Below are 25,707 nucleotides of genomic sequence, written 5' to 3'. Positions count from 1 at the left end.
CCGTCCAGGCATGACAGAGCTTTATTAACTGGTCATGTTAAATATGCCAGGTTGTTGGCACTGGAGTAACACCTCTAGGGCAGCTCTGCTCTTCTTTCTCTGCTTTCCATGAAAGCCCACCTTAAATTTTAAGGTACACTGTAAGGTCTACATCATGCTTTCCTAAAGAAGAGGAGTTTCTCTGGTGAACTACGATACTGTTTAACGCATGTGCTACCAAAGACAAAGCACATATTGTCTTCATACCAGGAAAATAATCTGAATAAACTAATAAAGAATTAATATTTTACACGAGAAAATGGGTATCTGCTAGTGCTTTGAACGTATTCATTTGTATGGCTTACTCTGCAGCAGCAGCAGAGTAACCACTATTCACTAGAGGAGAGAGAAGACTTGTCTTGCAGTGCAGCTCCACATCTTTTATTGTAAGATGACATTTCTCATGTAGGATCTTTCCCTGCAACACAGTAGTCTGTAGGCCAGGGTGGTCTCTTAGAGAGGGACTGAGGAAGAAACCATTAATTCTTGGTAAGAGCTCTAACCATTAGGAAAAGCTCCAAAAATACAGAAGCATCCTTACTTGTGGCTGTGTTTGAGGTCCCCACTCCCAAAAGCAAACTTGGTGCTCTGAATCCCAAGGGGCGAGAAATGTCATGCTTGAAGAGCAAGAACCAACTGCATCAAGTGTTTAAGTTGCTTGTGGAGAGTTAGACATCCCAGGAATGGTGTTTTACTAGCCAGCTTGCTCACTGTTGCCTGCACAAGTGAAGAGGTATCAGCAAAAAGAGTGGAATCTCTGAAACTGAACTTAATAAATGAGTGTCCCTACAAAACTGTGACCTACAGCCCTCCACCCCTCCTTTCAAGTAAGCACCCGCCAAGTGCTAAAACTGTGCAAGTCATGGATGGTGACTGTCTGCCTTGTGAAGAACAACTCAGTGCACCTGCGGCCGAACACCTGCTAAGGGAAGGATCCTTCTCTCAACACCCGCCATTGGGGAGATGAACTTCTGGCTAAGAAGTGTTCTGGAAAGGGCTCAGCCCACACCCCTTGCTGCTGTGGGGAACGCAGGGGCTGGGTGGGCAGAGACCCTGCAGGCACTGGGCAAAGCGCAGAGCGACTGTGCATGGAGCACACGCAAAAGCTCCCACTCCGCAGGGAAAAAACCCCAGCTCTGCTCCCCAGAGGCAGCCTGAGCTATTAAACTGGCTCACAACTTTTTTAAGAGGATTTCAAGGCTCTGGATGACAGGATGGAAGTACTTCACATACATACAACCCCAAGGTCCCAAGTAGCTCACCCTCAACAGCTCCCTGCTCAGCTTACCGGTGCTATGGCTCCTCCAACACAAGGCGCCTGGTATTTCTCCATCACTGAGCAGGAAGGACAGGGGTGCATAGCTCAGCAAAGCACCAGTACCTCAGGGATTACAATGTCCAGGAGGTCTAAACCTTGCCTCTTGCTTTATCAGCCCCTGTAGCAAGTTTTTAGTTTGTTTTCTCCTGTTCTGTTTTGCTTGGTACTTAAGTCTTAGCTGAGAGAAGGGTACGTTGGGACCCACATAGGAACCTAAAGTAAAAGTAAAGCCTGGATGTGCAGGTGACGGGACAGGGAACTCACAGAACTTCAGTGCACAAAAAGCAGTTCCTTAACTATCTTTTTTTTTTCTTTAGCACAGGACTGAATCAATGGCAAACTTTGAAGCCTGCTCTAGCTCCTGAAGCCCCCTCTAGACTCCTACAGTCTACAGGGGCAGAAGAAAGTCCAAACTTCTGCTCATCAAAGCCCAGAGGACTTTGCTGTGAATATGGCCTCGTATATCATCTACCAGACAGCTGAGTGTTCTCCATGGCGTAATCTGCTTCTGTAAAGAAACGTAGATGTCACATATATCACCAGTGTTTTGATTGTGGGCCACACAAAAAATAATACTGAAATACCACCATTTGGGAATTTAAAATAAGAAGTAACTTCAAGAAAAAAAGAAAACATGACCTTCTGCCATGGATCACGAGACTACACGTCAGAGCTGTGAATTTTCAGGCTAATCTATTCAAGTATTAAACTTTTTTTGTAAAGTACTTGAAATATTTGTAACAAGACATGATAAATTCATCCCGTACACGTCTGCTTCTGAGCGAAAACAGGCATTAAAACATAGCCATATATCCTATTAACTAGCATATCTCCCTGTTTAGTAAGGAAATGTCATCACATTTGTTACAAAGGCAAACAGCAACATACCAAAACAGGATCCAATTTTTCTAAATAAATAAATCAATGATGTGTCAAAAATTAACAGATGAGTTAATATACCCGATGTTATCAAAACCAGATGGTGCTTCATAATATTCATCCTGTTCAGTCAAACCCTGAATATATTCTGGACCATCAGTATATAAAATAGGATGCTGCTATTTGTGATGGCAAACAAAAGCAATCATGCCTGCCAAGCACATACTATAACAGGCAGCATTTCAGCTCTGCTAGACAGAAAGTAATTAGAATGCTTTTAATGTCCAAAAGAATGATGCTGATAGGCTGCCACAGATGTGTAGATTTATGAATATTTATATGGTGGTTTATAGCTGACACTTTTATCAGTTGAAGAAGATAAAATATCTGCCTGACTCAAAAGCTTGACAGTCAGGTTAATAAAATCTCATTAAAGAGAATGACCTATGCAATTATATAGGATTTATTGTAATTCATTTTTGATTGTACTCTGCTTAAAGATGCAATTTCCCATTTCCTGATGCCAAATTTAGGTTGCATATCAAGATCTACGTGGTTTTTAACTCCAAGCCATCACTAGAAGAAAGATATGCATTCAGCATCTCACTATCTTACACCTTTAAAGAAAAAAAAAAAATTAAAAAATCTGATCTCCTGTTCCTCGCTGCATCTTATGAAAGCGGTGCAGGCAAGCAGCCGATGTATTTTCTTTCTGTTAAAATCACCTCCTCTCTAACAGCAGCCTCTCCATCACCAGCAGCTCCCTCCGGCAGCCAGCCCCAGCCCCAGCCCGCCGCCCTCCCCGGCCGCGACCGCGGCGGAGCGCCCGGCCCGGGGCTGCCCCCCCCCGCCCCGGCCCGCCCCGCCGACGGCAGCGGCGCTCCCGCAGGTGCGAACCGCCCGGCGGCCGCCTGCCCCGTCAAGTCACGGCCGGCTGACGGCACAGCCCCGACGGCGGCGGCCGCCACCCCCCCCTCGCCCCGGGGGCGACACCGGCGGGGCAACGACCCCGGCCCAGACAGCGGCCCCGCCCGCCTCCGGGAACTTTAGTGATGCCCGACCGACGGGCCGACCCACCCGCTCCCTGCGCCCAGCCCCAGGGGCGCCCGGCGCCGCCAGCCCCGAAGGGGGGGACCCCGCCGCCAGGCCCCACCCCCCCCAGGGAGAGGGGTACGGGGGGGGGGGTGCGCGAGCGGGGGGAGCCCGCAGCCCCCATCCCGCTCCCGCCTGCTGCAAAGTGCCCCGCGAAGTTGCGCGGCGGAGGAAAGGAGTTGCGGGTACCTGCGCTCAGCTCCGCGCCGCCGCCCCCCGCCGCCGCCGGGCAGGGGCCGTAGCGGCCCGAGGAGCTCGGGGCCGGTGGCGGCGGCGGTGGCGGCGGGCGGGGGTGGCCCTGGGCAGCGCCGGGGGCGGCGGCGGGGCGGGCGGGCCCGCTGGGGAAGGGGCCGTGTGGCGCGTAGGGCAGCGGCTCGGCGGCGTGCGGGAAGGGCTGCCCCGCTCCGCGCCCGCGGGGCACCTCCACCATGGTGGGTCTCTCGTAGCGCTTGGCCAGCGCCGCCCGCTTCCCGGGGAAGGTCTTCAGGACGCTGTAGGGGCTCCGCTGCTTGTAGATTTTGGGGGTGCTGGGCCCCTCCTCCGCCGGCTGCATCTCCTCCTCCATCCTCCGCCGCCGCCTCCCCCGGCCCGCCGCGGCCCCGCTCCGGGGCTGTGTCTGCCGCCGCCGCGGCTCGTCTCTGTGGCACGGCGGAGCCCCGGCGCGGCGGGGCGCCGGCCTGATTGACAGCCGGCCGCGCCAATGCCTGGAGGGAGACGGGCGGCGACCGGCAAGTGTTTAGGGTAATCTCTGCTAATGGCAGCGGGGCGGGAAGGCGGGCCCTGGCGGGGCCGCCACCGCCCCCGGCACCCCCCCTCACCCCCGCCGCGGCAGGTGAGACGCCGGGCGCCGCCGCGGGGGACGAGCGGCCGCGGAGCCCGCCCCCCCCCCCCCCCCCCCCCCCCGCCGCCCTCCCGCCTCCGCCCGGTCGGGCCCGGCCCGGCCCGCTGTGGCCGCGGGGTACCGCGCTGCGCGGAGCTTGGAGCTTGGAGCCGCCGCGAAAACTTTGTGGCCCCTCCGCCGGGCGCGGAGCCCTGCCGCGGGTGCCCCGCCGGGCGGCCGGCCCTCCCCTCCTGTCCCCGCACGGAGCGAGCCGCGGGCCCTCCTCCCCGGCTATTAGGGGTGAAATAAATAATGCCATAAATAAAAGTATTTGGGAGTCCAGGACCTGTCAGAGTTGATTAGGGCGCAGAGGACATTTTCTTTCTCATTATGCAAAAGCATTTCATGGCGAAATAAAAGAGGTTTTGCTGTAACTCATGCATGTCAGATTTCCAGGAATCCAAGAGATTAATCACATTTAACATTACTTACAACGTGCCACCAACCAACCCCCCCCCCCCCCCCACCCCCCCCCCCCCCCCCCGCCCGCTTTTTACAAACTGCTTAAATGAGGCGGACACGTGGGGCGCAGGCTCGGCCCGCTCCCCTCCGCCACCCGCTCCCCTCCGCCTCCTGCCCAGACCCTTTCAGGGACAGTTAAGAAATAATGAAACGCTGGTGAAAGACAGGAAGAGAATGAGATGCCATCGAGAGACGTTTCTGAGAAATGGTGGAGATCTGGGTGAGATGGGAGACAGCTGAAACTGAATGATATGTTGAAGAAAAATACACGATAACAAACCGCTCACTCACTCTCCCCATTCTTTTCTGCGGGGTAATTTTATATTTTGCATTAACGTTTGCCTCCTTCTGTCCCACTTCTCTCCTGCTTCTGCTGCTATAATTTATCAGGACTACAATAAGCCCTCTGGCTTGTGGAAGTAAAATTACAGAACACCTTAGTTATATTTAAGCGGTGGCGGTGGGAAATCATTCCCCTGTCATCACGTGGAGTTTTGGCCACTTATTGTGGTCATTGCTCTCTCGTTTCAGCTTTATTTATTTAGTCGGAGTCAGGCTCGCTGGAAATGAAAAGCAACCCTTCTCTACTGATGTAATTAACTCCCGTGGTCTTCAGCCCCTCTCCGGCAGAAAAGTCAAGCTAACTACTACAAGTCGGGCACTTCTTTCATCCAGGGCATACAAAGAGCTGGACTGTTTCTGATTTTGATTTTTTTGACAACTAGAATAAATCAATTCCTTATAGCAACCAGAAGCCTCTAAGTAAAGGCTAGTGTAATAGAAATCACTATTTTGCTTAAGCAAAATCAATCATAAGTCTTTTTTGTTTTCTGACTCTTTGATCGCCTGTGCTTTAAAAAAAAATTGTACTGTAATGCCAAAGAGAAATTGGAAATAAGTGTGAGAGAAACTTGCTTCCACTCAGAAATGAAATGTGTCCTCCACCTTGTCTCATCTAGCTGGCCTCTACCACAGCTGTGGCCAGCAGCTATCAGGGGTCAGTACAGTAACAAAATTGTATAAAGTTAATATGAGGCTCTTAATAGTTAGATTCGTATAAACCGCCAAAAATTACCTGCTTGGGTGTCAACTACATTCCTAGGAGCTCACTACTCTTTGGTGTTGACACCTACCCCTCTGCTCCTGGTGGAGGAAACAACCTTTGCCTACCACAGAGAAACCCAGGGCTGGCAGATGCTGGGTCTCTATGGACATGAAGAGAGAAACAGGTTTGGGGTTAATGGGGTGCAAAGCCACTGAAATGAGGCGGGGACCTCAGCCAGGAGGAAAATGGAATACATATTTTATGCACTGAATTTGTTTCTGCTAATGCTTTTGACAGTGCCCATCACTGAACCCCACAATGCCCATTCAGTTGTTTTTGAGGAGGCTGGGCTTTTCCTCTGCTTTCAGTGATTGTTCTGGGTATGTAGACCTAAAAAATGTCTTGAGGGTTTTTTTTTCCCCCAAACTTTCTTCTCCCCTGAGTGTCAGAGGAGGGACTCTGGTGCCCTGGCCCAAAGGCTGTATGTTGTGCCTAACCGGAGGGGCTCCTGCAGCTCAGTCCTGTGGAGCAAAAGCGTTTAACCCCTCTAGTCCCACCTGTGGCTTTGTGGGATGATCCTTTTTAGGGGAACACCATTTTACTCATGAGCTCTCTATAGATATGCCATAGGACTAACATGCCTTTGCAGTTGAGGAGCGTGGCCCTAGACTGGCAAAGAGGCAGGCAGGGTGAAGCAACGGTCTCAAAGTATGGGGAGATGCTGCTGTACCTGCTGTGAGCTGTTGTGGGCTGCCCCCTTCCATGGCCGCTCCCTGTGGCACATCCTACAGCACCTAGGCAGTCTCATGAGTAACAGCATATAGTCATGAAATTGTTATTAACCAAACATTTTTCTCTGAATGACACTCCCATTTTGATTGCGCACTGGATGGAAGCAGCTAAAGTGTGGCCCCTGCTTGATCAAGTAAAAAAAAAGCCCTGAACCTGAGCTGATACCTGCAGCTGATTTTGAGAAAGCCAAACACCTTCATTTCCCTTAGACTGTGCTGCCACTTGGGATTTGACCCTGAAGCAAAGCTTCTGTCTTTCCCTACCTGTTTACTGATGCAAGTTTCCACTGTTTTACTGACGCTAAGGGCTGGAGATCTGTAACAGGATTATTTCAGAGCACTCTGAGCGGAAAAAGGATGAGAAGTAACTGACCCTTGGAAAAAAACCCAATCAAAACAAAGACAAAGGGCACAACGAAAAATAAGAAACCAAATACTGCTGCAGCGTATACTCCTCTGCTCCTAGAAATCACTGCAAAGAGAATATTTGTCAGTATATAGAAAAATACCCATTCTAGACACAGGCTATCAATCACTGAACATGCCTGTGTTGAAGGTACCATGAGGTACTCAAAGAATAAAAGTGTGATTCATCTCTATCTTCCGAGCAGGGGCTAAATCTTGCTCAACTTATTCATGGGAGCAGTGCTCCTGTGAAAACTAAAGCATGCAGGATTTGGCCATGAACTGCCAATATTGCTCTGCACATTTGGAGTGCATGATGAGAGCTAAGATTGGCAACTCTCCTCTGTAATCTAAACCACTCTGCAAGCAGGCTAGCCGTAATTTGCTGCCCTAAACATTTAACCCCAGCTAGTTAATTTAAGCTTAGCTCAGTTGCTCATGTTTATGGATAAAGAAACAAAAGGGAAAGCATCAAAAGGAAAAGATGACTGTGGAATTCAATATTTCAGCAGCTGTTGATAGGTAAATGTTATTGAAGTGTGGCATTCAAAACCAAAGGCCTGCATTTATGATAATGAGCCTAACAAGGAAATGAGATTGACACAGCAATTCTCTGTTTTTGTTGTCCCCTGAGGTTAGAGATTATGCAGCGCATGGTGCTGTTTTTAGCCTCTTTGGTGATTCCAACTGTGAGAGACAACGCTGTGCATATTTGTCAAGGTTGCACTTCAATCAGGTGACTCAGGAGCTTTTTGAGGGAGAACATGAACTGCTGGTCTCACTTAAACATTAATCCACATCCTATGTCAGAGATCCATCAGCCAAGCCAGGCGGCTTTTAGCCTCTGCTTTTCCCTTACGCTTGCGCTGTGCTCTGTGAAAATGCTTTGAAATAATTGAAATCTATCTATCAAGGTTACATTGTATTTTGAGAATTACTGGAATGTTTCTCAGTGACATTAATTTGTTTTAAAATATTTTTGTCTTTCTAATTAGTGCAAGATTGATTAGCGGTGGAAAGGGCATTTATACATAGGCAGACACACATTCCATGCTACATTTGTGTCTTGTTAAAATGGTAGCTAACTGGATTCTAGTGCTGAGTAAACACTGGCAAGAAAGAAAATACCCTATAACTTTGAGAGGAGGGAATATCCTGGGTTTAAATGGGATCACGTTGTGTACAAAAAAAATTAGAACCAGTCTCCCTGAGGGCTGGAAAATGGATACATGAATTATTTAAATATAGTTAAAGGACACACAGGAAAAAGTAATGTCTTTGATACCCAATGTAGGGAAAATTATTAATATTTTAAGGAATTGATTGTGGACACATGGAAAAGCTCATTTTAATTAAAGATAGCTTACATAAAGCAATTTGAAGAAGGGAGAAATAATATAAGGTACTTGTTGCTGAGAATTTTTTAGAAATACGTTGTGGGTAAAACAGATGACATAACATCTGTGTTGGAGTGATTTGAAATAGCTTCACCTCCCTGGAGCACCAGCTCTTGCCCTAGTCCTTGCCCAAGCTTGGTGCTCTTGTCTTGGCCAGCACCATGTAACGCAGAGTTGCTCTACAACGCATAGCTTCTCTTTGCAACGCGTATTCCTCATCTTGCGGCACTTGGCATTTTGAGAGCAGCACCTCAAAAGGTCTGCTGTCTGCATGCTGGAAGGGATGCTCCACAGGTTGAGATCCAGCTGCTTTGCCAAACCTGTGTGACTCTTGCTGGTCATGCTAGTTCCTGCCCTTTGTATACTTTCCAACCTCTGTTATCCAGGCTTGCAAAAAGGTGGCCCTTGCAGGACAGAAGTCACACCAAGCTAGAAGTCAATTAGAGTAGAAAATGTCGTTTTCCCCAAGTAGAATGTTATTGATACTTTGCATTGAAGTGTTACGTTTGGGCCCAGCACCTACCTGGCTTGGCGGCCGTTCAGAGATACATCATTTTTGTCAGGCAAGCTGTGCAAATCGGTTGCAGTTAAAACACAGGTGGGATGGACAGAGGAAAGCAGCTGGGAGGGGACTAAACTCATCTAGATGGGGACCCTGACTGTGGTTCAAACGCAACAAGATATACACGGTCAGCCATGCGGCGTCTGGACAGCAGAGAGTCAACTAAGCTTAATTTGATGAATAACACAGGCCTGACAGATGCCTGGAGATACCACCAGTGCTGGAAGCATGGAAATGACACCTGATTCTTTGCTGAAGATAGGCTTCACCCCAGATTAGATGCCTTTCCCAGCTTTAAAGAGGGCCCACTAGGAATCAAATGGTGTAAAATCTTCCCTGCCTTTGCCTTCATCACTCTTTGATTCTCAGGCAGCCCCTAAACCTCACATGAAATTACGACAACTTAACAGCTCACTCTTAAATGCAGAGTTCAGAGAGATTAAATGATGGACTTCTTCTACATCAATAATCTTGTAGAAGTAACACTGGTAATCCTGTGGGAAACCCCAAAAAGCTGTCCTCAGGGCCAAAATCATTACTTACAGTCCAGAAAAGAGGAAAGCAATGGACAAAACCTGGAGTCTCCTGAGACCACAATTGCATACCAGCTGGTGCAGTAAAAAATGGCTCAGTCAGGACAGGTGCTAAAATCTTTGCAACACAAACTGAACTGAGTGACACATTAAAAGAAATGAAAAAAAAAAAAAAAAAGTAGACAACAGTAAGTAAAGGTAAAATTGTGTGGGAGCAGGGCCAGGAGACTGCTGTGGTTTCAAGTGAGAAATTCTGTCACCTTGCAAATCTTTGTGCCTCGGAATGTGTCCATCACAAGCTGCATCTGCTTAGAAAAAAACCAAATAGGTGAAACAGTTTGCTCAATGGTAAATGTACAGATGTCGTGTTTCCAGAGGCTGAAATTCACCTGATGCACCACCCACCTCTAGCTCTTTGCACACAGATGAGTTGCACCCAAAAGACATCCAGAGGTGATCTCAGAATAGCACTTCAAATAAGTGACATTCTATAAAAAGGTATGATTTTACTTGTTTAAATGCAAAGGATCTGAAAAAAAGATTGCTGATATGTGTGTGGTAGTGATGAAGTGAAATTTTCTACTTTTGTATGAATTTTGGTTTTGCTAACATTTGACTTAGGGGCTGTGAAACTACGCAAAACTTTGGGTCTCTGCATAGCCTGTTTGCTGATGAAAGAGGAATGTAGGGAAACTGCAGGAACCCAGGAACAGCAGGAGCTCCCTCAAAGCTATCTATGCATACCTGATAGACATCAAGGAGACATCAAGGAGACATCAAGGAGACAAAGCTATCTACAGATGACAGATGTTAAGGGGACGCCAAGGAGTCGCCTAGCAAACATCTACGGGACTGATTGTTACCGTTGCAGAGCAAACAAGAGGTTGCATCAGAAAAGGGGCCCTGGCTTGTGCTCAAGAAGGAGGATTCAACTAGAGGACATCGTGAGGAAGACTACAGATAACCACCGGAGACCCTCGAAAGACCACCGACCCATTCAGTTCTGCTTGATAGAGCATGCGCAAGTGTATGTAGTGTTTACATAGGTATGCAACCTATGTAAAACATTTCTGGGAAATCATTAGAATAACGCCTTTTGGGGGAAAGATAATGACTGTCTAATAAGAAAGGTCTATAAAGGCTGTAACCATGTGACGCAAAAGCACGCTTACCTTTGTGAAATGATTTGCGTGGGCACCCAGCATTGTAATAAAAAATGCCTTGCTTTCTGATACCTACAAATTGGTCTTAGAGAGTGATTGATCCGATAGTTCGGTAACAGTTGTCTCAGATAATACTATGATAATACCCCGAGCATCTATCAGCTTTACTTTTGTGATTACAGTATCATGAGAATCTCTTTGTGTCCTGGCCATTATTCAGCATCCTTGTGATTATACTCTGGTTTCTTTGTTATGTGACAATAAGTTTATGTCTTAAAACAGGAGAGAGACTTCTCCATCAATATAAACAGAGAGGTGAGAGTTAACTTTAGCTAATGCTCTGTCCCTGAACCTCTTATTTTATAATTGAGGAAATCTTATATCGTCTACCATCCTTGGAAATATCTACTGGTTTTGGTGCTGATTCTGCCACCCTTAGCTAGAGTAAAGGAGATCAGAATTTAGGTCATTTACATCATTTAATCTGGACTAACATTAAAAAATTTATGAAAATCTTCTTCCCAGCTGGTAGGAAAGTGGCTCTTCAAGGAAGACAGTATTTCTTGCTCTCTCTCCACAAACATCCATTTCACTTGTGTAGAATTTAGTTCGTTAGGAAAAAAAAGGATTGTGGTGGTTTTTTTCATTTGTTTGGTTTGGAGGTTTTTTTGCTTTGTTTTGTTTTGGTTTTTTTTTTTGTCTCTATAATTCTCCAACACCTTTTATTTTTTGATACTCTGGTTACTGTAATTTTCTTTTGCTGGGATAAAAATCCTTTCTAATCAGCGTTATTAATGACAGAGGAAACCATGTTTTCCAAAGAAAGGGTGTTAGCTTCTCTAATTGTTGTTTTCAGACCATATATATGCATATGAAAGCAAGAGACTGTGGCTCCTGCAAAACCCAAGTACCAAGAAAGAGATCTGTCCAGGCTTGAAAGAAAATACATTGGCCAAATACATCCGACCAACGTAGCCTTTCTTTCTTCACACTGTCTTGCAGACACACGCGCATCTAGAAAAGTGAAAAACTAAACATTAAAATCTGACACTTGCGTGGCTAAGATTTTACATCTTCACTTACATAGGCACCTGATTAAAAATGCAAATGAAGCTGGCTTTGCTGAGCTGCTGACCTGAGATCAAGCTTTCTGAAGACAGGTTATTTCCACTTTCCTCAGAAGAAAGAAAAAAAAGAGTCGTGAGTTTTTATTCACCTGGATGAAACAAAAAAATGTGTAAGAAATATTTATAAATATGTATGAATAAATATTTAATTATATAGATGCTGAACGGTTTAACTGTTGTTCAGCAAATACATAATTTGTTAATTTTGCCTGCTTCCACTGAATAATTTATTCATCAGATCAGCTTTTTTAATATTCACTAGATGATCGGCTGATCAAATCCTGTTAGCTGAATGTGTTATTTGATTTTTTTTTTGCCCTTTTCAAAAATCACTTAGTCTATTGGAAGAACATTGCTGTGATTTATTAGTGGTGTATTCCATCCAGTCCATGGTGACATTCTTCAAGAGCAACCTCTGAAGACAGTAGATTTCTTGCTGCTGTCATAGGTTATTAACCTTCTGTAATCCTGACACGTATTAGATGTCTTTGACCAGGGGAATAAAACCCCATGTCCGACAGCACCCTTTTGTGTCACGCATTCATGACAACATATGTATGATGTGGTTTATTTTTCATTTGATGCCTGAATATTGAATTATTTAGATTAGATACATCAATCAATCCTATATTCTGGTTTGTCCAAATGTCTTCCCTGCAGTTTGTTCAGTAATATGTCTCTGCAAAGGATTTCTTCTAACCCCTGAAATTGCCATGTAGCTTCAGAGATACCCTGACATTACAGTGCGAAACAAGATGGAGAAAGGACAGTGTCTAATCCTTTACAAGTCAGCCTTGAAGTCCTTTGTAGCTAGCAAAAGAACTTCTTACACTTACCACTTGAAAAGGGAGATTCTTAGCTTTCAATTGTACTGTCTTCATACCCAGGGAGGTCTGCAGAGATCAGGAAGTAAAGCCATGTTATCATTATGTTTGGAAAATTATTTTATGTTCTCATAGTATTCTTTCATGTTTTCATAATTTGTAAAGCTTCTGAGGAGATACGTTTTCTCTTAAGTCACTGGAGCCTAAATATTTTAATACGGCTAGCTTGATAAGAAGGAAGTTGTAAAATGCAGCATCAATTCAATTAAAAAAAATATTCTCAAGCTAATTCTCTGTAACACTGCTCTATGAGATTTATGATATGTAGAGAATAAACAACTGGGCAGTGACAGCCAAAAGCATTGAGAGTACCACTTGAAATGACCTGTGTAACTTTGTGCCAGTGCCAGTCAAGACTAGTGCTGACATCTAGTACTCAGATGCTTGTGCCACAATCTGTATTCTACAGCCTAATGTATTCCATATTTCAATATGCATGCATATGTAATAGGCTATATAATATTCCATATAAAAATTGCATTAAGAAAATGTTAAAGTTGCCTAATTCGGCATTTAAAAGTCAGGAAATAAAATTAAGGTTGTACATGCAACATTAACTCTGTTCCCTAGTGCATTTGCCTATGATACAGTCTAATTACATGATCAAATATTATTTCTCAGATTATACAGTATAATATCTGCATTTTTTTCATCTTGCAAAGTGTGAGGTGAATTAGGCAGGACCCAGCTAGATTTCTATAAACCTCTGTACTGATAGACTCCAAATAAACATGGACTTGTCAGTTTGGAGAAGGGATAACTGAAAGGGGTTATAACAAGTAGTTATAAAATCATAAGTGGTGTGGAAAAGGTGAATGAAGAATGATGATTCAGTATTCTTTCCACTGTAAAAGCTAGGGGACATTCCCTCAAGCAGCAAGTTTAAAACAAGCTTATTTTACATGCCACACACATGAACTCACCACCATAGACCGCTGAGGAGGTCCAAAGTATAATGCATCCAAAAGATATCAGAGAAATGTGTAAAGGATAGAGCCATTGCTGACTATTATGTGTGAGTTATGGGTACAGTGCCCATGTCAAGAAGTCACTAAATTATTGGTGGCTAGGAGTTGGGAGGATGTACCTAGGAAGGGCTCATTTAATATTTTTTCTATTCCTTTTCCAAACAACCACTGCTGACCATGGTTTCAAAAGAGTAGATATCATCAGTGTTTCCATAGAAAGTAATGATGATGATGATGGCAGTAATACTCTATATTTGGGATCCCTGCCACAAGGGAAGCAGAGGTGAGTGTGGCCGCTTGATCTAGGGAAGATGTGGCCCCTGTTTACTAGCTGAGAACACCATCCTCTGAATCACTCCTTACTGGAGAATTTTCTTGCATGTTAATAACCCCGTGATATCAACCTAAAGGCTTTGCAGGACTGTCCCTGTAAGCCTCCATTCTGGCTGACTGCTCCACACACAAGCAGGATACTACCTTAGATCTGTAGACCCAGGTGTTTTAAGCACCGGGTGGCAGTCAACTGGCTCCTTCTTCATATTCACTCCTTCACTGCAGGGAAGTTGGACCAGATGACTTTTAAAGGTCCCTTCTAACCCAAACTATTCTATGATTCTATTCTATGAGTTCCCTGCAGTTTGAGGCACATGTAGCTGTGCCTCAGTGGCTTCTCTCCCTAACTCAGGTGTCAGAGGTGTTGGTCATGAAATTTTTGCAATCCACCGCTAGCTGGCATGGGGTGCCCTCAATGGGCCAGCCAGTGATGGTGAGCGTCCCTGGGAGCTCTGGACCAAAAGTGTACAGGAGATTACACTCTCTGGGTACAGGCTCGGTTCCCACATGGAGTGGGAAACTTACGTGGGGCTGTTTTCCTATGACATGGAAGTGTATGTCAGAAAAAAAGCAGGTGAAGACGGCAGCCGTGTGACAGACCATATTGACAATACATTCCATTTACCTTGCATATATTATCTGCCTGCTTCACCTGCACTGAGACTGCTAATTCATTTCTACCAAGAGTCTTTTTCTTATGCTAATGAGCTTCTTTAAACAATTGTTGCTAAAAACTCACTGAGTTGCTAGAAAAATGGTCCTTTCATTTCCCAAAATGCAGAACAGTCCTTCCTTCACTCCCTGACAGGCCTGAAATGACAGTGTTGTTCCACTGGCAGTTTTAAGGTCTGTTATTTCACTCTTCGTTGGGTCTAGAAGTCAGTATTTTACATAGTTAAAGATCAAAAAATTCTAGTTCAGGGAATTAGATTTTAAGGAAGTCTTGACAGATAGCAGGGTATCATATATAATTAACAGCCAAATAATCTACAATTAGAAGATTATGCATATACAAAGGTTGTTTGGGGGGAATTTAATGATATTTTACAAAATATATGATTGATGATTTTTACTCCCTCTGAAGTCTGAGGTTCTCCATGCCTTTGCAGATAGAGCAATATAAAAACAGTTTCAATTTTCATTTTAGAATACCTGGATTCTTAATTTTTGTGTTCTGTAAAATGTCTGTAATCATCTGTAATGCTGATCTGCCTGTAACATCTCAAGATTACATCTGGGTGAGGTACGAAATAAAAAAACCAGTCTGTCTTTATTGAGGGAGGAGTTAATTTTCCGTATGTGGGGAAAAACAGGCTTGATGCTTACATCTGCCGTGCTACAGTGGCTCAAACAATAGGATTTTCAAGCAGGGAGGGGAAAAGTAAATGTGAGACGAATTACAATCTTGTGGTAAGGATACAAATTTAAAGTGCTGACTGTATGCAGCTGTCCAATTACTTACCTGTATGGTAAAAAAAGAAGTTGTTAGTAGTTCGGGGGTTTCATTCCCTTTTGTTCTGCCATTTAGGTGGGGTATAAAATACAAGCATTGTAAAACACTTTGCACTGGAGCAAATCACTGCACAAAACCCCCAGCACTGGGGAATGTAACTCTGCATCCCGTTGCGCATCTTTGATGTGGAGATTGTAAACAACCCTTTCGTCTCTCTGTTTTATTTTTCAACAATATTTCTTTTCTTTCCCAAATTGGAGACTAGCCATTCCAGTAATGTATAGACAAGTGGCCACCAATCTTTTTATCTCTGCAAGAGACCCAGGTACCAGTAGCTACTGTCCTTGGAGAGCTCGGCAGCCTTCTGCTCAGTCTAGCCGTGGGGACCCATGCGAGTTCTCTGTGGACCTCGCATCTTGTACAGCAGAATTTCCTTCCAAAATAAGGACCCTGGAGCTGTTCAACACTCAGCTCTGCTGGCTGATATTCCCTCCAGGGCCAGCTCTGTGAAGGACGGCTGCCCTGGAGGGTGGACATGGTTGGAAGCAGCTCTGTCTCTCAAGACACATCTCCAGCACCTGTACCCTTTGTCACCTGCCTTGCATATGCCAACATCACTGGAACACTGCACAGAGACATTTGGGCTAGAATAGTTACTGCAACGGTGATGTCCACACGTGGAGCAGGTATAAAGGCAGCTTCAGAAGGAACCCTTCATAGCTGTGTGACTTCCCAGCACACTTTGAAATGTCTACAAGCCTGAACCAGCAGTATGATAGGACAAAGCAATTTCTTTTGGAGTTGCTGGTGAAAGACAGGGTACAGGCAACACGATCAAACTTTGGCCATGCCCAGACACAAAAAGAAGAGCACCTGAGCTGTGTTTTGAACCTGCTTCTTATTGAACTTGCAGATTTTTTGAGATGGCAAATCCACTTTTAGGTCAGCTAGACCTAAGAAAGTAAAAAATCTCGCATCCAGTATGGTCATCCACAGGTTTCTATCTGCATTCAAGGCAGCTGGTGCTCTTTGCAAGTGGAATAGTGCTTTGCATTGGCCATGCTTGAGCACCCTTTGTACAGTTTATGTGGGGTTAGTTGCCGTGCTATAAATTCAGTCCTAACTTGGTACTAGTTATATTCCCTGTTTAGACCGAACCAATTCTCATTCCAGAACATAAAGCAACAACACATATTTACATTCCTCTTCTTCCATCTCTTCCTTTTCTTCTTACATTTACTCTCCTGTTTGTTTTTCTTTTGTTTTGTGATACTTCATTTACTGGTTCACCCTTCCAAGCAAACAGTCTGGGGTAGCGAAATTCGTGGGGGAAGGCAGCATCAAAGATTTTGGACTCTGACTATTGTCCTTTAACAAATCACACTGTCCGCTTTAAGACTGATCTCAGCTTTCTATCTGGTCTCACCACCAGAGCTTTTTGTGCTTGTAGCCTGTCACAGGCAGAATAAGGAAACAACATAGTTCCGCGATGTAGCTGTGCAGTTCACAGACTGAGCCTGCAAGTTAGTCTGTCTGCAAAAGAAGCAATGTTCATATGCCTGAGACCTCACAAATTCACACTTGCAAGAGAAAGCAACCAGAGACTGCTTCTTTTGAATATCAGGAAAAAAAGTATTTAAAGAGGCAGGAACTTATGGATTCATTTGTTCAGACTGATAGAAGCCATTAAATGTTTGCAAAGCAGTTTTTCTCTGTAACATTACATTTAATGTGAACAAATTAGCTGAAAGATACGATTGCAAGAACGATAACAGCAGGATTCTGTATGAGCTTTGAGTTTACAGTGTTTTTTCTGCTCCTCCATAAAGGAAAGAGACTTGTAAGCGAATAAAAGATGACATAATTCTTTGCCCTTAAAATTGACATAATTTAGATGATGCACAGACACAGATGAGATATATCTCTGAACTATTGCATTCTTCAGGGTTGGTACAGTTCTTGTAGACTAGGACTTTTTAATCAACACAGTAAACCTGATTATAATAAATTAGCAGATGTTACATGGCCCAAATTCTGTGTTAAATGGGTCAAATGTTAGTACTGGTAGTGAGAAAATAAAAAGAAAATATGGAGAGAGCATTAATAAGACATTCACGGAAAAAAAACAGTCTTTGATGGCAAGAGTAGGGTTGTGGGACAGTTGTCAAAACCGATACCCAGTAAAGCATTAAGATTTGATGTGAGAAGGCAAAGATCTCAAACCCTAAGTATTAGTTATCCCCATCAGAATGTGCACTGACATCCAGCCACACCCTGTAATGCAAATGAAATGGCTCTGATGCTTAGTCCTTCACTGTTGCATTTCTAAATTTGCTGTATTAGATAGGTTCCTAGCGTCAGACCTCAACACTATTACAACAAAGAAACTGCAGAGGATATCTAATTTCAAAACCAATATGTGATCTTCTGTAGTCAGCGTATGTTGTAGGCTTATATAGTGCTCAGCTTTTCCAAAAAGTAAGGTTTAGAGGTTTGCCCAAGACCATGTAACAAAGCTGGCCAAGCAGAATATGATTTAGAATCAACCACCTACCATATGGCACTCACTTCTCCTTCCTGTGCTGCTTCTTGATCATGTTAAGTTAGTCACAGCTCTAGCAACAGAAATAGGAGGAGTTGTTTATTATCCTCAGCATAGTAATGGTACCTCAGGCCACAGTGACAAGTAATTGAAACAACAGGGGTCTTAGAGATACTTAAAAGCAGAGATCTTAAAATATACAGAAACCGATGTAGACAAATGGAATGTGTAACTAATAAATTGCCAGCTATCTGCAGTGTAATGTTACAGCCCAAATTCAGTCATTCCAGAGACTTCCACGGTGCCACTTGCTACTCTTCAGACTGTAAATTTCTATCAAGCTGAGGCTAAAATAACAGCAATAATAATAATAATTAGTTATTCACACATACATTTGCCTAAAGGGATTTCCACTTGTGAATGCCAGGCAGGTGAAGAGTAAATTTAACACCAAGGTGTGACAACAATCACATCCAATTAAGGACCTAGTGCTATGTGGTACTGAATATCTATGGCCTAAAGCTGATGAGGAGTTAATCAAGTAAATAGCCATCTTTATAAATATTGTTGATTTATTGTACCATGTTGTGTTGGCCTGAAAATATATGTCATTCTGACTACAGATTTAGAGATTAAAAACAAAACAAAGAGATTTCTCCACGGTTCCATTTGCCCTAAACAGATGTCATGGAGCCCTTTATTATAAGCACTCAGGAAGCAAGGATACAATCTTCAAAGTAAGTCTTGTGCCATCAGACCCACTGATATGTATTTCTTGGTGTTCTTTATTAAATGAGATTGCACTTGATATTTTTCATTTGCCTTTATGATCTATTAATAACAATTTACCTACCCACCACTCTGTATTTTCTACACCATTTTATCCAGTGCTTTCACTTTTAAGATGGTCCTAGAATTTATAGTACTATTCCATGTACTGTATGCGTTTTGGGCTTATATTTTATGCAGCTGAGATATATCATACTTAACAGAAAGTTTTGCAAAACCATAGTCTCACATTGTAATGAGATACAGAGAGATTAAGGCTATTTTAGTACTTTGGCTACTGGATGGCAGATGAAGGGCAATATGATTAAATGCAAGATAAAACTGTGAGCTGAGTGATAAAACCAGACAAGTACATGAAAGATTCTTCTGTCAGAGGTTTTTCTTATTTGTCATGTAAATATTGCCTGAATGCACTATTACTGAAACCAAAGTTTGTAATTTTGCGGCTAGTGATTCTCCATTAGTGCTACTGTTTCATTTATCACTATGGGATTGTCTTTGGAAGACTTGGAAATAAGATAAAGTCATGTAACAGTAATCTCCCTTAACCCGTGCCAACCTGACTGTACTGTTTATTTCTAGTAGCGTGCACCTTTTGCCAGGGGTGAGATCTAGCAAGTCACCACAAGTGCTGCCAGTGGTTCTGCAATGTGTAAAATCAGTAGCTGGCTCCAACAAAATGCTTGAAAAACAAAAAAAAAAAAAGAAAAAAATCAGATTGCTGGACTCTATGGATCTTCAGTGGGGAGAGAGATGTACATCTGGTGAGTGGTTCACATGCTGAGCGGGGAAGCACCAAGAGTTAGCCAGCAGGGTATGCTGAGCAGCAGGACCTACTCAAACATAGTTGTGGATTGTTTCTGCCATAAAATGTGGAAGAGTGGAGAAGAAATTGGTATGACACTCCAGCAACCTCAGCTGAACTCTTTTAGGACCCAAGGCGAAATCTCCTTTGGAAAGGTCCCAGCTTGCTCAGCCCTGTCTTGGGGATCCTGGTGCTGCACTGGGGAGTGTGATGGGCTTTGGTTCCCCCAGCTTCAGCCCACTGCCCCTGAGTTGCTGGGGAAATTACCCTGACTTTGAGGGTGTCAGTATGTAAAGATTGGGGATGTTAACTGTTGTAATTATCTCTCTGGTAACAGCATTTGCACAGGGAAAAATAGGAGACCTCTTGCCAGCCATATTCCAGCTCCATTTTTATGTCATGCTGCAGAAACCTGGTCTGATCCAGGTTTCTCGGATATGGCTGGAGCACCTGATCCTCACACCACCCATGCAAACTAGTTCTAGCAAGTCACAAGGTTTGCAGAGGTTGCCGGTACCTCTTGCTGAAAGGCTGTCGGGGCTGCCTGCCTGCTGATGCAGCTTTGGGGGAAGACAGTGCTCACTATAAACTACTTGAGCAAATTGTAGGCTCTGTGTAAGTTGCAAAGATTACTGGCCAAAGATTTTGAACAATGGATACATTTGTTCTCAATCTATTTATGAACAGGAAAAAAACCAAACCTCACAAAAACCAGTGATGGGTTGAATATGCTTTGTTTGCCTGGCATTAATGGATATCTGAAGGAGCTGGGTTGCATGACTCATTCAATCAAGAGATAATCAAAGAGGGTGAGAAATGCTTCCAAAGGATCCCATTCTGCATTCTTCAAACATACCAAACTCCCAGTGAATTCAGTACAGAAGAAAGAATTAAGATGAGGTTTCCATCCCTGCAGGTCTCTTGTCTCCCTGGTATTTTCTGTATGGCAGAGCTGAGACAAAACCATCTCCCACAGCTCATATAGGAGCTGCACAATTGCCCCCTTCTGTATGATGCTTGTTACATGCAGTCTAGTCCCTGGGCTGGATCTAAGCAGTCTGCATGTGTCCTGCTGCTTGTCCCCTGCCACACTCTTTCCACAAGGCCTTCTCTGTCACCTGGGGATGGAGACCTGCTGTGCAGCCCCTGGTGTCTTGGTAATGAGATATCTGGCTGCTCTTGCTGAAGTTCTGAGGTCCCTCATGGATATGTGACACCCAGGAGTAAAATGGAATTATCACTATAAAAAAAATCTGATCTTTTCATGTCTATAATTTTTTCCTGTGTTTGTGTGTTACTGTATTGCATTAAGCTCCCTCTAAAAATAAAAAGCTACAATTCATAATCAGAGAGAGAGAGAATAATGCTGGGAATCCCAGATTACTGAAAAGAAGAGGAAAAAAACAACACAAAATTGCTGCCTGAGATGATCAAAGACACTTCAAAATTTGATAGGGAACAGTCTGCAAAATTGCTGCAGAAAATGGTGGGAATTAAGGTGAAAAGGAGTTGGTTGTCAGAGGAAGAAGTTGGGGATCTTTTTGAAAAAAAGTCGCTGTATGAAAATATCCTCTCTGGTCTCCAAGAAAAAAAAAGGTGCCAAGTGCAGATATAACCAAGGAATATATAGATGATCAGTGTCCCATGCTTCATTCAATCAGGCAATCAAGATAATTAGAAAGTATGGGAAGATTGATTAATGGCCAAGACAGACATTGAGCTGACCTTTTCTTTATTACTGCAGCAGTACATTTAAATAGTCTCCACTTAGTAGGGTTTAAAATAGAAAAGTGAGCTGTTATAGATATAGTAAATGTGTAACTAAGAATGCATGATCTAACACCCCTATACAGTAGCTTGCTTCCCACCTTTCATCTCCACACCATCTCATCTGAATGTGAATTAGTTTCATTTTTTGAGTCCATGCTCCAGCAGCACTACTAGTTACTATCTTAGAGACATGATTTTTTTTAACAGTACTAAAATAAATATCGTTTAAAATGTTTTCAAATTGAAAATACAAAGATCTAGGGGTCAGTGTTACTTTGTAAATTAGCATCAGTCGTATAGGGGAGTAAGACGAGGGGAATTGAAACAGACCCCTCATATAGGGAGACCCAGACTCAATGATGAATGAGAAAACTTTTCCAGGGCTTCTTGGTGGTACCTGCTGCTAGTAGAGCCTGGCGTGTCTGCAGCTGGGTAACCTGGGATGCTCCTTCCTCATCAGAGCATTTGACTCAGTGACCCACAGCTGGAGCCAACAGAGCTGCCACAGCACCAGTGCCAGCAGTGACAGTGGCAGTGCACAGAGACAGAAATCTCAAGGGGGAAGAAACTTTGCTAAGGGATATTTAGCAGTATTAGCCAACCTCCTGGGTGTGAAGGGAGGGCTACCAAGTGGGCTAGAGGGCAGGAACCGTCTGTGGTGGGACTGGATGAGTGTGTAGCAGGAAGGGGACACCACGCAGGAGAGGCTTGCAAGGATTTGTGGTACCCATAAAAAGAGATCCTGAGCCAAAACCTGTGGCTGACAATGCTCACCTGAGAGGGGCTGAAAAAATAACACAGGTCACAAGTCACGGCAGCTGGCTCACTTGTGCCGCTGGGCTGATGATGCAGAGCTGGCTACCTAAGCAGCAGACTTCAGGGCTCAGCAGTGCTGCCCCGGTCATGATGGAAAGCCAGGACTCAAGTGTGTCCAGGGAATATAGTCATTTGGAGAAGGGTTTAATCTACCTTTTTATACAAAACATCCCTCACTCCAGTGAGAAATACGGTGAGCTGGGTTCTATAAGTTGACCCTAGCAGCACATGTAAATGAGAAGGAGAGGTAGGTACAGACACTTCTCAGCAGCAGAGAGTGGGAATGAATGATGCTGGATTTTGCCTGGAGGGAACCCAGGGCAGCAGTGTTGTCAGATCTCCCGCAAAGATAGAGCGCTGTGTATTCTGCCGTCAAAGATGGCTGGACTGCAAGCGGGTGGGTCTGAGCACCGCCGAGCCCACTGGGAAGGGCTCAGTTTCCCACTGAGGTCCAGTGATACCTGCTAAAGAGTCACAGCGTTTTCTCAGCTGTCCAACTGAAGAATGGTGTGTAGTGCTCAAGGCTGTTTACTGAACAGTGCTCTTCCTCACAGGCAGGTCTGCAGGGAAAAGAGAGGGAAGTTAATTAGTAAAACTGGAAGGCATTTAGAAAAAAAAGCCTGTATTTGGAAATAAATCCACACCAGCCTCTGGTAGTATAATGGAGGTGAAATTGTTGGATTTCTACAGAGAGTGTTTTTTGCAGAAGTTTACAAAATCTACAGGGAAATTATGACATTAAATGAAGTTTACAACTACAGAATGGTGTTTGAAGCAAAAAATGTTATGGGTTGTTAATTTGCAGTAGTCAATTTGTGCTGCCCCCCACAACTAGAGTCTTAGGCTTTTAATTTTGTAGAGTTGAAAGTCATTGACATACTGTATAAAAAGTTTTCTTCTGTGAGTTATCTCTATTAAGCAGAAATGATCTTGATCACCAGCATTGGATCAGACATTCAGCTCATGTAAATCAGCAGAACTCCTCTGGTGTCAATAAAACCACCTTGATTTACAGTAGCAGGAGATCTGAGTGGTGTATTGCTTTGAAAAACTGAGGTGTACGTTTATTCATTGTTTCAAAGGTAGAGACTTGATCTGCTCCAGTGGGACACAGCCTCGTTATGCCAGGCAGCCCTGCCGAGGTCCCTGCAGGCTCAGGAGGACCCTTACAGCATGTACTGTGCAGGATCAGCTCCTCATTGAATAGGAGCAAGCCCAGCACTTCCTGAGGAATGCCTCTTTACCCTAGCCCATCAAAAACACACTTGCAATGGCAATTAATTGGTTCTGGGATACCCTCCAATGCAAATGGCCAGATCCAAAGCCCTCTGTTTTGCTGGCTTCAAAGGGCACCAGCTTAGTCTCGAGGGTGTCAGTTTTGAGACTGGTGCTGGTGCTTTATATGCATCTAGGTCACATTTCATCTGTGACCAAACACGCGAGCTGTGATCCTCTGCTGATCTTGAATTGGGTGTAGGGCCATGTGAAGCCTTTTTTAACCCCACTGCTCCATTTGCTGCAGTGTCGGTATGAGAGTGGAGTGGGGCTACTCGAGTGCATGGAGGTGCTGATGCCTGTCTGCATTTGCTGGACTGGACCCAGGCTTCATAGCCCTGTTCCTATATCACTGACAGGTAGGTGAGACTCCAGAGTTGGTCTTATTGAGAATGTTGCTCTAATGCAAATAAGTATGTAAAAATAAGACTAATAAAGAAATGTGCACCTCATAATATGAAAACGTAGCTGCATTTTAAACAAGAGGGCAATAAATAACTGTTTTGGAGACTGCAGAAGGTGCCATTGGGTTAGAGCAGGGTTTGGTTTGGTGGTTACACTGCATTAAATGGCATAGAACTGGTGGTTCAATGTGGTGAGATGTAGAGTACTTTTACCTACTGCTGAGCATTTTCCACCCTCATTGACTTTGCTGGAGGGAAACTGAGGGAGCTTAGTACTTTGGAAGGTGACTCAAGCTCTGACATTTGAATCATATTAATAAAATAGTTTCCCTTGGTGGGATATGTATTTCCCCTCCCCCTAAGTTTCAAATAATACTACTCCTTAAAGTAGGAACAAACATTTTACTTATGGCTAGAATGCATTTATTGGTAATTTTCACATAAATCAACTTATATGAAAATGTATTCATAATCCAAGCCTTCTCTATAGTGATAAAATGTTTCTGCTTCTGTGGTAGAAAATAGCTTATTATGCAAACAGCATTGCTAGTGTTACATTATGCATGGGAGTCACCTGGAGAACATCACAAAAGCTTCAACCAAAAGAAAAAAAAAGAGGGGAGAAAATCGGGTGTTCCATTTACTGCACCACTTGCCTATTATAATTAGCTGTAAATGAGCTGATATCTGTGCTTTGAAATGTATTTCATATATGCCTTGGTAACACTATACAAATAAGAAAAGCAGAACAGAATGGAAGAATATGAAACTCACCAAGGAATGGCCTTGCAAAATGTCACCCCAATTAAAAACTGAAAGCCAGTTGCCATTTTAAAACTGGTTAGTTTTATTTACTTGGAGAATACCTTGGTTATATTTATATACTACTTGATTTAATTCAGGATGCTGCAAGTTCCCGCTGGACTGTCATTATTATGAATGACATTGTTGAGAAGTTTGATTAAATAAGATCTGCTCAGGCTAAAAACCATATTGCCTCAGATGTTTTTTAAACAATAATAATAAAAAGAATTACTCCCAGCACAATCATCCAAGGCCCAGAGTCTCATGTGGCCTTTATTATTGAGGGAGAAGATGGTTGTTTTAAAGAAAAATGGGAGGATCACTGCAATAAGGGTAAGTCCTCTGGAGACAGTGAATTCTTATAATTCTCTTTTGGGAAGTCCAGAAAGACATCACTTATCAGAGTAGTTCTTTCCCAGAATGGGTTTACTATGGGGGTAGTTCAAAATGAGGTCTCTGTGATTTTGTAGCCTGAGGACTGGTATTCAAGCAATTCTGAGTCTTTCACCGAACATTAAGTTTTGGGAATGCATATGACTCCCTGCACCAGCCCTGTCTTGGCCACTGTCTTTATGCCTACGAAGTTCTCATACCTCTTAAACCTTCACTGGAGGGACTCTTTTGGCTGCAGTCTTCTTGCAAGGGCCAGATGTTTCCATTGTCTTCCCTATATCAGCTTGTAAACAATGAGCTCTTGACTTCTCTGATGTTCTTGTCTGTGTCTGTAATCTAACTGAATAACTAGTATTTCCCTGAATCACTTTGTTCTGAAAACATTTGGGTAAGCCAGAGCAATCTCCTTTATGATATATTCATTTGAGCAGCGTTTGCGGCAAAGGCAGGACAAACATAAGAAGAGCTTCACCACCCTTCACAATCTTTTTGTCTTCCTAGTCAGCCAAGAGATGAAGTTAGCCCAGAGAAAAACAAGATGACACCAAAGTGAGGAAGGGACAAGCTCTGAACCAAAACCGGTGCGTGGTGTCACTGCTCTATGGCTTGCTGTCAGCCAACATGCATCCCTCAGCGAGGGTATGGAGCTTTGCAGCACCCTGCTGCCTGCAGCAGGTCTGCTGTCAGCATTTACCAGATTGCCCAGTCTGAGGCAGCCTGAAACCTTGTGCAAACCTCTTCATTAGTTCGCAGTTTGCAACGGTGGTGTCCCCCAGGC

At 43.9% G+C, this 25,707-nt stretch overlaps 1 protein-coding gene across 1 annotated transcript in view; it reads right to left on the bottom strand.

The window, feature by feature from the left end:
* Positions 1-3,908, bottom strand: part of BEND4 (BEN domain containing 4) — a 29,486-nt gene extending 25,578 nt beyond the window's left edge. The window contains exon 1 of the mRNA XM_086464535.1: positions 3,518-3,908. Coding sequence (XP_086320661.1) covers positions 3,518-3,893 — 376 coding nt within the window. The 5' untranslated portion in view covers positions 3,894-3,908. The remainder of the gene's footprint in view (positions 1-3,517) is intronic.
* Between the last annotated feature and the right edge of the window lie 21,799 nt (positions 3,909-25,707).

This window comes from Leptosomus discolor, chromosome 4 (genome assembly GCF_034619465.1).
Source record: "Leptosomus discolor isolate bLepDis1 chromosome 4, bLepDis1.hap2, whole genome shotgun sequence".
In the NCBI taxonomy this organism is placed as follows: Eukaryota; Metazoa; Chordata; class Aves; order Leptosomiformes; family Leptosomidae; genus Leptosomus; species Leptosomus discolor.
The sequence above is the reverse complement of the archived record's forward strand: the minus strand, read 5'-3'. Positions and strand labels throughout refer to the sequence as shown.